Source organism: Callospermophilus lateralis, chromosome 14 (genome assembly GCF_048772815.1).
Source record: "Callospermophilus lateralis isolate mCalLat2 chromosome 14, mCalLat2.hap1, whole genome shotgun sequence".
NCBI classification, from domain to species: Eukaryota; Metazoa; Chordata; class Mammalia; order Rodentia; family Sciuridae; genus Callospermophilus; species Callospermophilus lateralis.
The window spans coordinates 7,831,357-7,847,752 of record NC_135318.1 but is presented as its reverse complement, the minus strand read 5'-3'; the positions used below and the strand labels follow the sequence as shown (position 1 = coordinate 7,847,752).

The 16,396-nt window shown below is 48.7% G+C and overlaps 1 protein-coding gene across 9 annotated transcripts in view; it reads right to left on the bottom strand.

Annotated features, from left to right (window-relative positions):
• Positions 1-11,373: 11,373 nt before the first annotated feature.
• Positions 11,374-16,396, bottom strand: part of Lpin1 (lipin 1) — a 112,742-nt gene continuing 107,719 nt past the window's right edge. For all 9 annotated transcript variants that reach the window (XM_076833084.1, XM_076833085.1, XM_076833093.2 and 6 more), the window contains one exon: positions 11,374-13,867. In XM_076833084.1, the coding sequence (XP_076689199.1) occupies positions 13,708-13,867 (160 nt within the window). In that variant the 3' untranslated portion in view covers positions 11,374-13,707. The remainder of the gene's footprint in view (positions 13,868-16,396) is intronic.

The window sequence follows — 16,396 nt, the reverse complement described above, 5'->3', positions numbered from 1 at the left end:
GACGTGTAGTAGATGCCCCATGAACCCGAGCTCAGGACTTGCTGGATACCTCCTCCATTCACATCTCACCTGGGTGGAAACCACACCATCTCGGAGCGTGTTTGGCAGGAGAGAGGGGCCACCCGCTCACGTGTGCTGGTCATCTCCTGGGCATCTCAGAAACGTGGACATCTGCTCTGAAGCCACAACACCTCCTGCAGCCATCACCCACCCCTTGTGGGGACCACGTCCTGTGAGAGGGAAGCAGTGGAGCACAGCGTGCCTCTTCCTGTGTCCTGTCTGACAGCAGGTCAGAGCTCACCACGGCGGGGGCTGATCTTCGGAGCCTGGCTCCGGTGCCAGCTGTGGATTCAAGTTGCTGGTCAGTTGCACACATGGCCTTCAACCTCCTTCCTGAGGGCAGTTCTGAGAACTAAGTTATGACAAGCAGAAAGCATATTATGGTTCCTGACATAAAATAGATTCTCAATAAACCCGGACCAAATCCGTGGCCATTTCTCCTCCCGACCACAGACAGGCCAGCTACCACCTGGTGACCCTTTTTGGTATGTTGAAGACAGGGGCACGGTAGAAAGGCCGCAGTGCCTTCTCCATCAGGGGGGAACCCCAGCTGCTGCCCAGAGCAGGAGGGGAAAGAACAATGGTCCTGCACCTTCACCTCTTCCCAGGGCGGGGGTCGTCGAGGTGCGGTCCATCCTGCTGCTGTGAACCTAAAGGCCCACGTCTCCGCGGTGTTCAGAGCTGGCCCACCCTGAACGCCCATCCCAACCTGCCCTCAGCTGTGGTGAGGAGGAAGGAGCCTGCAGGGACACGGGGGACCCCGCTGTGTGTGAAAGCCGAAGATACTAACGAGACTGAGGGACCCTGTCCGAGAACACGGAGGTAGATACTGGGATGCAGATCTGTCTTGAAACTTCCCTGGATCACGGCATTGGGACGGTGATGGACAGGCAGGGCGGGGAGCCTTGAACCTGATAAACCGACCAATGGGTGGACCTCAAACACCTCCGGCAAGTTGTCTGGAGAAGGGACGTTTCAGAGCCACAGATGTGCCCTCGTCCCCAGCTGGAGAGAACAGGAAAGCATGAGGTCAAATCTGGACATTAGCACAGTTTGAGGGTTCGGTTTAGCAATAGACGCACGTGAATTGTTTTTTATGATTTTGTCTTTCCGTAATTTGACTTTTATCTGTGTTTATTATATTCATTAAATAATAATAGCAAGTTCTCAGATGGAACTTAGTAGGGGCTAGGTACTGCCTCAAGCAATTATAAATATTAACATATTTAATCTGCACCACAATCTGCAGGTATCATCTCCATTCTAAAGACAATGGTGAAGCAATTTGTCCAAGGACACATGTGATCAGCCTGGGCTGCCTGGCTCCTGAGTCACTGCTTCCAACCCCTCCTGACCCTCCCCTGAGCTACCCTCCCGGATCCTCCTGAGTCAAGACACACAAAATCATCATTACTGATTTATTTGTCCGTCTCTCTCCTCTCCCATCCCCACCACCAGTCTACAAGCTCCGTAACGTCTGCGATTTGTTCATCTGTGGTCATTGGCGGTGCAATTAGCTTAGCACAGTCCTGGGGTATCAGGCCTCTAGCGAAAGCCAAATAAAAAGAAGCACAAAGAAAGGGATTTGTGAGGAGCAAGTCCAAATGGTTGGGAGGAAAAACACAGAGGCAGGAGATCCAATATTGATTGAATACATACTCTGTGTCAAGAAGTCTACAAATGTTACCACTTTTAGTCTTTAGGATAGCTCAATGAAGAAATATTAGCCCTGTTTACAAATGAGGACTCTGAGACTCAGAGAGATTCAGAAACACCCCAGGTCATTCATTTATCCCAGTATTCACCACTGTCAGAAAAAAATGGCAAAAGATTTTGAAAAACTAGGAGAGTGGGTTTTCTTTGTAGAGCAATCCTTCTGGGCTATCAGCACTTTCTGAACATCTTTCTGTTGTTTTTCTACTCTTTGAGTTATAGAAAATGAACAGTCATGCAAATAATTCCTGTGCATTGAAATGCAAGTGAATTTCAGTTCTTATAAGGATATTCCTTATTTTGGATATCCACTTTTTTTGCATTTATTTATAAATTCTTTTTTATTTCTTATTACCTACATTTGTATGTTCTTTGAATTTTCCATAGAATGTTTTTACATTTTACAGTTTCCTCGTTAATTAACGGGAAGCCATCTATGAGCAGTTGGAGCCATTAGTCAGGGACGCCCAGACTTGGGAACTCCCAGGCAGAATCCACTGGTTGGAGAGCACCAAGGGGTGTCAATTCAGACTCGATGCAATTGGTCTGGGGTGGGAATCAGGCATCCATAATGTTTAAAATCTACTCCCTGCCCCAGTAAAATCTAAAAGACAACCAAGGTTGAGCATCCTTGCTGACGGGACCCAGAAGGTGGCCTGATCCAAGGACTTCTCACCAGCCTCAGCCTGCACCATTCTGCTGGGGCTGACAGCTGCTGTGCCCTATGCAGGACAAGTGGGCCGCAGGCCCATAGAGAAGGGTCAGGTGAGGCTGTTACCCCGCAGATCTCCCTCCCTTCATGGAAAACAGTGTGTTCTCAAAAGGTTCCCAGCCAAACATGCCCTCCCATCCCCAGTTGTACTGTAGGAAAGACTAACAGCATTGACAGACGCATGCACTGTGGAAGGGGCTTTAGAGATTTATTTTTCTCATTTGACAAGAAGTCTGGAGGCCATGGAGGGCAGAGTGGACCCACAGTGTGTCACCACAGAAGCCCTCTGGGCCAACATCAGTGAGAGGGCTCCGGTTTCCCCTCAACGTCCCTTCTCCTCTTCTTACGTCGTGGAAGGATTCAGTCATTAACGTACCCTTCACCTATGCTTATCACTTTTGTGATGAGAACATTTAAAATTTACTCTTTTAGCAAATATACAAAGCATTGGCACATTGCACAATGTATATTGAAGCATCCAATTGTATGCCATGAATATATATGATTATTCATTTGTCAATTAAAAGTAAATTAAATTCTTTTAATTAAAAAAACTAATAGGTGTATATAAATAACAGTTTTATTCATTGGACAGGTGTTAACCCCCACCCCCCCACACACACACACACACTCACACTTCCCCACACCCCCCAGGAAGAATACAAGAAGAAGTAGAATGGAGGTCTCCTCATTTCTCCGAGGCCAAATGAGGCTCCTCACCTACTTCCGCATAGGTGCAAAGATGAACAGCAGGTGTCCACTCAGCCATATGTGGACCAAGAAGCTGAGAAGGGAGAGTCGAAGGCCACCAGGCTCCACAGTGCTATAGGAGCTGCACCTCAGGGGCTCCCAGAGGGGACAAGTCCTGCTCTTCAGTGGCTTTACATAGAGATGAGGCCCTGGTGTGCATCTAGGAGTAGCTCACCACACAGGGGAGCCCTTCCTCACCCTGAGTCTTGTGCCTCTGTGAAAAGGCAGCAATGGTCAGGGAGGAGAAAGTGGGAAGGGGCGCCATGAGAGATTGGCGCCATGTTGGAACTCTCCAGAGTAGACCTTCTCCAGCAACTTCTCCATCTGGGTCTGAGTCCCTCCTGTCCACCTTGTTTGGGACAATAAAGTATGTCCAGCTTGGACAAGTCACCTGCTACTCATGGGCTGTCACGTGGATGTTCCTTGATGATCCATCAGCCAACCTTGGCTCAAGCTGATTCTGAATGTCCCCATCCCCGCCTCTGACTGGCTCTTTTTCTGGTCCTGGATCCTGAAATTAGACCTCCTTGCACTCCCCCAGCTGTGCTAGAAACCCAGATTCCTAGAGCTGCCTCTGTCCCCCTCCTTCAGGCCCCAGCCCCCTCCACCCATCTCTAACACACCACCAACCAAGCTGATCTCCTCCTTCACCTTTCAGTAGCTGTCAAGTGCGTGCATGAGTAAAAGGGGTGTCACAGGGAGAGTTGGGCCAGTCATAGATGCCCGCCCCATAGACAGGGCAGGGTGCCGAAGGCTCCACCAGTGACCTCCTCCACTTCCCCTGGCTGTTTCTCCCACTCCCCCTGCCCGCCCCCTCGTTACTGCCTTCATCTTCATCCCTGTATTTTGGTGGCTTCATTTTTACAGTTGTCTCTAGTTTTTCCAAATCCAAAGGAGAAATTCACATGGTTCGAGAAATCAGAGTATTTCCAGAAAACCTGAGTAAAACCCACGCGGCTGGCCCCACCCGACGCTCCATAGGCACCCCTGCGCTCCCCAGAGAACCCGTTCAGGCCTCTAGCCGTGCACCCTGGTTTTTATGGTTCAAAATAATATAAACATACTACAATATTTTTATCAGCCAAATTTAGTCATTCCTCATTACCTTATGACAAATGATGTTTTATCTTTCACATACGCTCTTTCCCATGCTGGAGCCTCCTAGAATAGCAATCTACTCACTTGTATTTCTATCATTCTGGGTTTTCCTATGGTTAAAAATGATGCTTTTTTTATTGCTCATTATTTTTTCAAGCTATTACTAATTCCTCCCCTGACACCACCCCCAAAAATGGCCTGGGAGAAAAGGCCTCATAGCATTTTCCACATCGTTAAGTATGTTTTAGCTGCTTTTTGCCCCTGGAAATCTCCCCACCACAGGCCAGCTCTGACCCTGGCAGCCTACTTCGAAGTCCTCTTGCCTTTCTCCTTGGTTGGAGACTCATTTCCCAGACCCCGGATGGATTGTTCTCTTGGTTGGTTTGTTTTTAATGGTATCCTTTTCTCATTTCATGAACACAATCTGCTTCCCTTTTGAAGACAATAGTTAGAGCGTCTGAAATTTTCTGCTGATTCCTCAACTATCCTGATGAGGAGGACGAGGAGGAGGAGGATGACGATGGTGATGGTGATGGTAATGATGATCCCGTCTAGCTGGCTGGTGTGCTTCTCTATTGGAGACCTCCCAAACATCTGGGAGGGTTTCCTGTGTCTGTACATGAAGGTGTGTGTGGGTGTGGGTGTGGGTGTGTGGGTGTGGGTGTGGGGGGGTGTGGGGATGAGGAGGTGTGGATGTGTGTGTGGAGGTGCGTGGGGGAATGCTGTGGGGGGTGTGGGTGTGCTGGGGATGCAGAGGGGGTGGACATGGGTACGTGAGTGTGTGTGCATACGTGGTGTGTGTATGTGTGCATCTGTGTGCCTGTGTTTGTGTGGTGTGTCTGTGTGTGTCTCTGGAGGAGGTGGGAAGTGGAAGTTTATGAGTCTGTGTGTGTGCGCGTGTGGTGTGGATAAAGAGCACATCTGTGTGTGTCTGTGGATTCATATCTTGTGTGTCTCGGGGTGGGGATAGGGTTGAGGTATACGAGTGTGTGTCCATATATTTATATATTTCTATATTTTGTGTGCATGTGATGTGGGGTGTGTCCTGGGATGGGGGAGGGGGTGTAAGGTTTGCTTGTGGGGCAGAAGGTGTGTGTGTGTGTGTGCAGGACCTGTTGGTGGTGGCTTTTCGGCAGCAGTCTCCATGTTCTAGGGCCTCACTGCCCCAGGTCTCTCCCTCTCGCTCAAGGACACAGCAGAGGCCTGTCACTCATCTCTCAGTTTGGCCCTCTCTGCTCCCTGTTCCCAGCCGTACAGGCACAGCATGCTGCAGTAAGTCCCCTGGGTGAAACCTGCCTCGGCCCACATGGCTCTGTGCCACCACAGGTCCCTTTGCTTCCCAGGACAGCCACAGCCCTTCCAGCACCTACGCCTGCTCCCCCCACATCTCGTACCCACTCCCCCACATCTCAGGCCCCGCCCCCTGCCCTGTTCCTACAATATGTAGGAAAGCAAACTCTTCAGAGGACAACCGGCCACCCTGACCGCACCGTCCAGGCTCAGGTCTCCAAACTCCCCATCACTGCCCCTGCTTATACAGAAACCCCAAACCATTCTCCCTGCCACCAGGATGCCAAACACCTGGGACTCTGCACTGAATGCAAGTGTCGTTCCTTTGTGTTCTCCCTCGACTAATCATACCACACCAGAGCAAGGAGGGGCCCAGCAGAGCTAACATGCCGGTCCTTGCCCACACGCCGTTCCTTCTGCTCACGCTCTGGTGTGTCCAACCAGCCATTTCGTGGCTCCCTGGCTAGGCTTCCAGCTCAGTCGAGACGGCGTGGACACAGGGGCTCCAGCTCCACGTGCTCCATCCCCCCCCCCCAGGCCAACCCCTGGGAGGACCAAGGGCCAGCTCTGCTTGGTGAGAGGAGCGCGATCTGGTTTGCATTTGTTCCTGGTCAAAACAGGAAATGTTTACCCCATTTTTTAAAAAGCAAATATTTCAAACAGCTTTTTTAAAAAGCAAATACAGCATGGTGCCCACGACGAGCAGCCCCGGGTGACACTGTGGAGCTGCTTCAGCCATTCTCACAGCCTGACCCTGCTCTGTGTCCTCTCCTTGTCACCAGCTCAGCCTGGACGGATGTTAGGGCCTCTCTGGTACATGGGACTTCTTAGGCTGGGCACATGTGGCCCCCACCCCAATACTTCCCACTTCACCTCGGCCACACGTATGTGTCGCTCTTGGTGGACACCACACTGACTACTGGAAACAGTGGGACGACCTGACAGGGTACTGAATTTGGAGATGGAGCTCTCTCAGCCTTTTACTTGGAAGATCTTAGGCAAACCTCTCTGAATTCACGTTCTACTAGACTTCTCAATAAAATGGAGAGAATGTGAAAAAGGACTTGGAGACAGAAATGACAGTTGTGCCTCGTTCTTAGTTTCCAAAGCACCAAGAACTCTGAATGGGCCAGTTTGGAAGAGGCCACAGCATCACTGTAGTCCACTGGGATGCCAGTGGGGACAGTTTCCTAGAGGACTTCCACCTACAGGTGAAGAGCATCAAGTAGCATGAGTGCTCCAAAAAGCCATGACATCCCCACAGGCACAGCAAGATGCTCCCTAGGACACAGAGGACAACGTGGGGTTGATGTCTGCCCTTCTCACAGTTCACACTGCGGCATTCAGAACTGACACCCTCAAGGGCCCGTGTCTGAATTCCAGCCGGCAGACACCAGCTGATGGCTTCCCTCTGCTGCAAACAGGTGCTGACAGGTGCTCTGCAGAAGGAAGAAAGGCCTCCCTGAGCCAGAGTCTTGCCTCCTTCCTCCCAGCAGATGCCAAGGGTATCTATCTCAGGACTGCTGAGGGTCTGGAGCTTTCTGATCAGCCTGGGGCCACGGGGGGTCAGGAAACGGGTGTGTAGGGGGAGACAGAGGCCACCATAGGTCATTCATCTCAAGGTGCCATGCCAAGATCCACCCCCCATCCTTTCACCAGGGACTTGGGGCATAGGAACAGATCTGAAGGATCAGCTATCCATCCCCATCCTGCAACAGAAGGTGCCCATGGGAATGAGAGGTAACCAGGCTAGTTTCCCCAGTCCCCAGGGAAAGCCTCCTCCCATCCCAGGGCTCCCAAATCCATGCAAAGTTTCTCACATGATCATCTGTCATCTGGATCCCAAAGGGAGCACTAAAGAGAAGTTTTAAAACAGCTTCAGCTCTCTAAAAGTGGTCCCTCCACTGGCGACAGGTGTCAGCGCTGCGCAGGCGTATGAGCAACCCCTGAAGGAAATCCCCTCTCAGGGCTGCTCCTTGCCCCTGTTGAAAGGGGGGCTCTGTCCCAGATGGGGGCACAAAGTCTCGGCCCACAGAATCAGAGAGCAGGACTGTGGGGTGCAAAATTGCCTCATTCCCAGGTACCAGCACCCTACTTAGGTACGAGTATTAAGAAAGCCCCTCACCTTCATGAAGTCAGAGGGGAGTAATTCTCCAACTTTGAGAGTGAAAGTAGAGAATTAAAAATCTCCAATGTGGCTTCAGGCCTAAGCTACCTCCAGTGCAATTTGCCAGGGAGTCAGGACATTACCCATTCATCAGCTCCACAGGAGAGGAATATGCCTCCACACCCAGCCCCTAAGTGAGTTGATGGTTTAAGTAGGCTCAGTGACCACAGAGGTCCAAACAAAGGTTCTATGGCACTTAAAGAGAAAAGTGGGACAATGCCTGGGTGGCATAGTCCCTAGCTGAACCAAAAAGTCCCTATATCCGAGTATGAGATGATGGATTTAGGGGGGACCCATCCCTGGTGTAAAAATCTGCACCAGTTCATTAATAGTCAATGTGGATGTAAACAGGGAATAAGAACTCTGCATCCCTGCATCTTAGAGAAGTCAGTGTTCATTCATGGTGACTTCAGTGATGGTCCATCATGCTCAAAAGCTGAAAGGATCTGGCTGTCAAATCAAACATAACACACAAATGCATCAGACATAAACCCAAATCCATGCTTGTTTCACCGGTTTCAATGCATCCATTTCCCACCACATAACATTAATGTTGGAATTCTGTTCGTGCTCTAGTCTTATCTGCACTTAATTTTAAATGCACTTTGGCTTTGCAATTGCAAAAGAGCCATTGTTTTATGTTTGTGAATATTTTAAAAATAATTTAACATTATAACCTTTTGAGTTAAAAAGGCTACGTGTATTTTTCCACTTAACACATACTGGCTAATCCTAAGAAATTCATTTAGTTGGGTCCTACCTGATTTCTGGAGAAGGTCCAGATGGAAAACATTTTTGTATACAAGAAATTCCCCCTATTATCATCTTTTGTGTGCTGCCCAGAAGCAAGAACCCAAGAGCAAGAACCCGGACTCTTGTTCAGAACTAAGTCTTTCAATAACCCAGAGGTTAACTGTCTCAATTAACAAGCACTGTGTATCTTTTAGGATAACCCCTGAAACATGAATCAAAAAGACAAAGGACAAAAGCGAAACTACCAAACCACTCTGGAAGGAAAAATATGAAGTTCCCAAATGAATGTGTTGCTTGAAAATATAAACCATTTCTTCTCAGTTTGGCTCTGTCGACCATCTCGGAAAAGGATGTTTTTACAATCAGGGCAGAAATATGACTGGCCGCTCCTACATTTACATTTCTTTGTTGCAAAATGAATGTGACTTGTTCGGGTTCCAGCAGCAGAGAAAGCAGCAGAAGTGGTGGTTACTTTCCAAAGTGAAACTTAAAACCACAGTCTCCGGTGCACAAAAGGCAGAGTGAGTCACAGGAAGGGGCCACTTGCTTGCAAAACTCATTAAAAGCAATGCAGGCTGAATGGACTTCCTGCGCCGATGAAAAGATCCTGGCATCAGGACAGGCACCTCCAGGCTCCAACAATTTGGGGGAGGAAGGGAGCCATTAGGAATCCGGGCACAGCTTGCCAGGCTCCTTCCCATGCACCCCCCACCCTGCCCCAGGCTGCCCAGCCTGTGGTCCCCTCCCAACCCTGATGGCTCACATCAGAGATCTCAGGAAGGGTGCTTAGATGTGTCACAGGGTCAGGACGACACCTTCTGACTCAAGCAGGCACCCACACTGGTTTTCAAGCTCCTTCTCAGGTTAGCTGAGGCAAGTTCATCTTTCTAGGGATGCCCCTTTCCTTTCTGGGCAGGTCTGTGTGAGCTCTGGGCAGTTATCTTTCCCTGATCTGACCAGAGGAAAGTCAGGAGAAGGCAGAGGACCCTGCTCTGCAGCATCAAAGAAACCAAGCACCAGGATTCCCTGGGGACTTCTTTAAACAGATTTCAGGGCCCAAGCCGCTGGTTTGATTCAGTACGTCTAGAGTAAGGGCCCAAGAATTTGTTTTTGTAGCGAATGAGCTCCCTGTTGCTGGAGCTGCAGGCCAGAGATGACAGTTAGAGAACAATAAACCTAAAAGGACACCAGACCTGAACAGACAGCCATAGCCTGCTCCCCCTATGAAATCAGTCAGTGATCCTGGGCCTCAGGCTGTGCCAACTGGATATACTCTGGTACCAAAACAGTCCCCACAAGGCACTCCCCCGTCTCCCTCCAGGTCCAGTCCACTCCTGGCTGATCTCCAAGTCTAAGCACTACAGGAAGGGGGGCCTTTGGCGAAGTGGGAAATGCTTTTTAGAAAATGTGCTGCCAAAACAAAACCAATTGTGCCCCCAGGTGGCCACTTGGGCCCATTGACTTCCAAGGACATCTTCTGTTTGGCCATACCCTGGCTTCCTTGGGTACCAAGCCCCCTACCTGGCTTGCAACAGAAGTGACTCCAATCACCACCTTTGATGCTGGAGTTGAAAGGAGGTTAGAAGAGTAAAGTCAGAAACTCCAGTGGCCTTTTAACCACCTTCTCTAAGTTTAAGGAGAAGTTGAGACTGAGCACTGCTCTCACAGACAAAATACAGATGTTCAAAGGGAGGCAGACGAGGGAGATGTACAGTGATGTCCAGACAGCTGGCTAGATAGTACTCCTGCAGGAGGAGGGTACTTAGATTCTAGGAGCTTGTTTTTATCCTTTTCAAATGCACCCTCCTTGTGTTCCTCCCAGATGATTCTGTTCCTGGCTTGAGCCAGGGTGGCATGCATTACCTGCTTGGAAAGGGCATTCATGATGGCTGCAACCCACCATCTCCACTCCTCAGCCCCAGATGCCAGGGCAGTGCTGTGCCGGTGTTGAAAACATGCTATAAAGCATCTCAAATAGTCAGAACACACCTGAGACACGGAGCACCAACCTACTGGACCAGTTTCCCTGGATACCTGTGGGAGCCGGTGCAGAGCGACAGTCACAGCTTAAGCTAACGGTTAGGTTACAGGTGAAAGAGCCTGCTGACTGGATCCGAGCTGGAGTGAATCTGTGACAAAGCTCTCGACACTGTGTGAGGCTCGTTTTGCCACATGAGACGCACAGCCTTAGTACTACAGATGCCTGGGACAAATCATGTGGATCTGGGCAGTGTGAGGAACTCAGCCTAGTTCTCCTGCAGCTCTGTTTCCACATTTAGGTACCAAGAATCTTCCACTTACTTCAAAATGCTAAGGTTAACTTAGGTAATCACCAGGAGTCTCCAGCCGCCGTGTTGACTAAGAATTAAGCAGTTCTTAGCCTAAATAATTTAATAGGTCAGAGACTGTGATTCATTCATTTAAATGATAAATGAACTTGCAGTACACCACAAAGAAGTCAAAAGTGCTCAGGAGGGCAGCCTGTGAGGCCAAGGACCCCATGTGTAAACACTGATTGGGGCCAGGCCCTGGGAAGCACTTGGGGACCAGCATCTTACTGAGACTCCTGGCTCCTAAGTCGCCCTACCAAGGCAGGGAGGAGCCCCAAGTACAAGCCAGTCTTCTCTTTCTTCATCCCTCTTGTCCCTCTGAAGAAGGGACACTGAACCATTAGAAAAGCTGTTTATTCTAAGGGTGAGCAGGCCACCGCCTTCAGGATTATGTTCAAGTAGAGAATAAAAATACTGTGCTTGATAACACATCAGAAAAATAGCAACCTAATGACTTACCAAAATCTATTTAAAATTCACTTGCCTGATTTTCAGAGAAGTCTTTTATCCACCTCATCATTTATTACAATATTTTTTAGCTTTGCATCCAGCACAACATAATGAAGTATTACAGTGATTTTCATCATTGCACCAGCATATACAAACACACATCAAATATTGTCAATAAAATAAAGTGGTGATCCAAACCTCAGAACAAAAGGGGAATTCTTTTTGAAGGTGCAACCATTTCTCTCTCATGTTCCAGATATATACATTCTTCTTCATCATGTGTGACAGACATTTGGAGAACTCTCACAATGGAGTGATTCATTTCCATGGACCCATTTGAAACGTGTGATCCAAATACAGCTGTCTAGCATATGACCTTGGGGTCACCAGGTCACAGCATACACGCAGATAAATAATCCACCTATTTCTGGGTGCAGCCATATATAAACCTCATTTTCAGAAGCTGTAAGGCAGGTGCTAATCTTACAGCCCATCCAAGGCTCACGTTTGAGTGAGTGTGACTCAATGGAGGGTGTGCTCTGTTTCGGGGGGGGGGGGGGTTCTATGGAAATTCAAGGTACATCAAATTAGTGTCCTAAGTTGCGTGCTCTCAGGCTCCACTTGGAGAGCAGTCTACAGAGCAGGTGAAGAATGATTTGCAACCATTCCCCCTGCCAAGGCTCCCTTGGGGCACAAGGCAGAAAGCATAGGCCCTCTGCAGGCTAGTGAGCAGTGAAAATTCACTCACACTCCCTGGTGGCAGAAGAATCATGTGCCTTCTAAAGGTCAGCAGAGAACAAACAGGAGTTTGTTAAGGCAGGAATATTTTTAATTAATTTTAACACCTCCCAAAGGGAATTTGCACATGCATGTCCACGTCTCTAGGAAGTCTGCGATCTGCCGGACACTGATGTCCCCACCAGCTCAGTGGAGCCACCCACCCTTAACAGCCCACCAACCACAACAAAGGCAATGAGGCCAGGTTTTCTTTCACAGAAAGAGTAACATTTCCTTCAGCTGCTCCGTACTTTGCGCCTACAATTCTAACAATGAAATTTAATTGGAAAGCATTTCAGTCTTCACAGTAAAACACTCCTTAAAAAAATACTTCAAAAAATGTAAAGCAAAATATTTTACCAAAATAATTCTTTCATTTTTCACATTGTTCTTTCCATCAGCTAGGTTAATAAACAGAACCACCTTCTACTGGCTTCAAGAATGTCACTCAAATTATTACTTTTAACCTTACCCTTAATTTGAGTGGAAAAAGCTAAGAAAAATAAATTATTCATAATTCCAAAAGAAGGTCAGTCATGAGATACACAGAATAAGGCCCTTCAGATGTCTAGCACACTCGTTTTTTAATGTATTAATAACAGTTTTAATTGAAAGAATATGGCTAGGGTGCTTACAACAGTGACCCAATCAGAGTGAAGCAATAAATAATATCTATAAAGAATAGAATTCAACTGCTTGAAACTATTTTCTTAAAACCAACCAGTTTCTTTTGAGAGCTCCCAACAAAAATCAATGTCATCACCCTTCAGCATAAGCCCTGGTCAAGGCCACATGATCAGCGCCACCTCGCTGAGTGAAAGGGTGACAACGGGATGTTGAACTGATTTGAAATGCGCCTTAAAAGTCACGATCATTTTCCTTGAAGGCATAGCAGTTACTGAGAGCTGGACACAGCGCATTCCAAGTAAAATGTCTGCCACGGATGCATTAAGGCAAAAATGTCCCAGCCTTGAGCCACAAAGAATGGGGGGATATGCAGGCTGCCTCTAACCAAAGGAACTAAGAACATGTCACCTAAAAATGAGGCTAGTCAGCAAACACTGCCAGGGAACAACCACAGGGCCAAGACTAAGGCTTGCTCAAGTCTCCGACCCCATGAGAGTCAGGTGGCCATCAGGGACCTCGGCTTCAGGTCACTTGACCCTTCACTGCCCTGTCTGCCCTCTGCAGAAGGCAACACAAATGTCGCTGCCATGGGAGTGTGCCCCTCAGGACCCTAGCCATGCACATCTGGCAATCCTCAGCTGAACCTCGTCAGGGGGCAAGCCTCTGCTTGGGCATTGGAGCCCTATATTGCACATTAACCAGAACTGACCCTGGAGCAGGTTGGGGCTCAGCACTGCTGTGGGCAGCAGCCACACTGAGGATGCCTGACACCCAGGAACACCCCACTCCTGGCTAGAAGGTCCACCCTCCGTGGTGTACTTAGAAACGTCACCCCATGGCAGGGGGAAGGGGGAGAAATGCTCCTCAATTCTAAGAAAATGAGCACACATGGGCTCCCAGTGCCAGCTCCAGGGTCCCCACAACCCGTTCTTTAGTGGTGACAGGCTCCCGCACCACTGCAGGAGGCTGTGTGGCATGTACTATGCTGAAGCAGAATGAATGTCCTGGTTCTCAAAAGGTGGTGGCGGCTCTCTCCAGAAGGTGAAGTTACTGAAAGTGTCCGCGCAGGGGAAGTCCGAAGAATGGCTTCTCTTCAGCAATGGGAAGACGTGGTCAACCACCTCACACAGCCTCACATACCTGCAAGGAAAATGGACACTGAGTTGCACCAGCACCCAAGGCTGCCCTCGCAGTAGGCAAGACCCACAACCCCAGCCAGTGACCACCTGCCCAAGGTGACTGAAGTCACTCTAGGACACTCCTTACTAATGAGGAATCAAGAAGTGAGAACAAGAGTCATAAAGGAGTCCTGAGGGCTTTACAGGAGGGGTCACACAAAGGACAATAGGAGGAAATCAGCATGGCCACCACACAGCTGCCTGCCACAGAGGCCACCTGGACACAGGGGACACGGACCCAGGCAAAGCATCTCCCAGGAGAGCAAAACAGAGACTGCTTCACTACAGGATGAAAAGACAAGCAGCCCTGGCGACAGGAGTCATGCCCTGGCGTCGCCCTGCCACTTTCCAGCTCTGTGATCTTGGGAAAAGGGCTGAATCTCTCTAAGCCACAATTTCCATCCCTGTAAAGTGGCGGAAATGAAAACTGCCACAGTGTTACTATCAGAATTAAATGAAATAGTATCTGCAGCAATAGATCTGCATATAGTGGGTACTCAATAAATTTATTCAGCAAATCATTAACATGTCTCAGGGAAAAAACTCTGGCTGGCATGAGGGTCAAGGTGTTTGGGAGCTGCTCCTGCCTTACTTGCTGAGGGACCTGGGTAAGCATCTTGCCCTCTGTGAGCCTCAGGCCTTTCATCTTCAGAGTGTGTGGAGCTGGACTAGAATAGGTTTCTCAATGCTCCCTACAACCTTCTCTCACTCTATTTTCTCTGCATTCCCAAGAGGATGCTGCACATTAGGTTTTGTGCCTGCACTACAAAAAGAAAGTTGAATTCTGAATCTGCCTTTTCAGACCTCCAGGCACCTCCACCCGACTCGGACACGCCTGTCTCTCTCCCTCGCATCCCCAGGCTCCTCCCTGACAACCCTGGGCCTCTTTCCAGTTCCAATTTGCTTTTTGAAAACCTAAAGGGGCTTTTGAAATCCAAACTCCAGGAATTAGTATGTTCTGAGGCATAAAATAACTTATTAAATAAGGACGAGTGTGTGTGTTTAATAGGGGGCCTATGAAGGCCTCATGAGGAATACTGTACTGGCACAAATGGGAAAATCTCTCTTAATATAAAACCAAGAATTATGTCTTTACTGGGGATTAAAACAAAATTTCTAAAGACCTCCCAGCTCTAAGACCTATTAATCTGAGCCTTATGGCTATAGGAGGAGCCTCCTGGCTGCAGCAGTTCTCTGCCAGGCTGCGGTAGGCACCAGAACCAAGCCCACGTGCTCTGGTGACAAGGCAAGACCCAGTGGGTGCCTCGACCCTCCACGACTGGGCTCCCTGCAGCAGGCGGGCATGACGTGCCCCGCCACTCACAAACGCAAAGGGAGGAAAGCACCGAGCTACTTTATGGCCCATCCCTGAGGACATTCCAGATAACTAGCCAGGTGTACCCGCGTGGCTTAGAAATGTAGCAAGTTCAGTGCCTGAGCAATGTGGGAGCAGGCCCCTCACCGAGTAGTCCCATCATGGTGCAGGTGTCAGGGGAGAGCATCATTTGGCAAGATGGGAGTCGGCTCCATGCGTAAGTCCACCCTGGGGCCCAGCAACAGGCAAAAGCAAGGGGCTACAGCAATCTAACCTGAGTCTCAGGAGACAAGCAGAGTAACGCTGGAGGCTTTGGGCAAGCAGTCTTAGAGACTGGAATCCCTAGCCATGGAAAGCTCTTTGTAACCCTAAACAAAAATCCATAGATCGTCTCTAGGCCAGGGACCCTTTCACATGGGCACATGCTGCACTGGCATTAGGGAGAAGAGGAATGAAGACATTGTCGGGGCAGCAGTTTAGAACAAGGGGACACAACGATTCATCAGAGGTTCCCAAATTTCTATATTATGAGTTCAGGGAAATAGACCCACCAAGATCCAAATCAATAATAAACAAAGCATCAAGGTTCAGGGATGCACGCCTGGGATTCCAGCTATGCTACTTGAGACTGATTGCCAGTTTGAGGCCAGTCTGGGGAATTTAGTGACACCCTGTCTAAAATAAAAGGGCTGGGATCTGGCTCAGTGGTAGAGCACTTGCCTAACATGTTAAAGGCCTGGGTTCCATCCCCAGGCCTGCGAAAAACAAAAGTAGCATTGGGGTTAGCCCTCTGACTTGAAAAACCTGAGTTTTAACCAAAACATACAAGAGAATTTCTTAACAACTACACAGGAACAGGGAGCTTCAGCACTTGAGGAGACATCCAGCTTCCCATATTTCTGCTTGGTTACATTTCTAATCCACATTCTAGGCTTCCGAGCCTAACTCGGCAAATCTAAACAAGGATATTTTGAATTCATTCAATTCCTTTTGGTAGCAGAATCTAAAGTCTAGTTCAAGTTTTACACCTAGAGGGGAATCTGATTTGACTCTAGCTGTCTAAAAAATAAATTCTGGACAAAAAATATAGGAATTAAACCACATGCTTTAGAGTAGTTAAAGATTAAAAACACAGGTAGCAAGGGCTTTAAGAGTCCACTGTAAATGGCAGAGCGC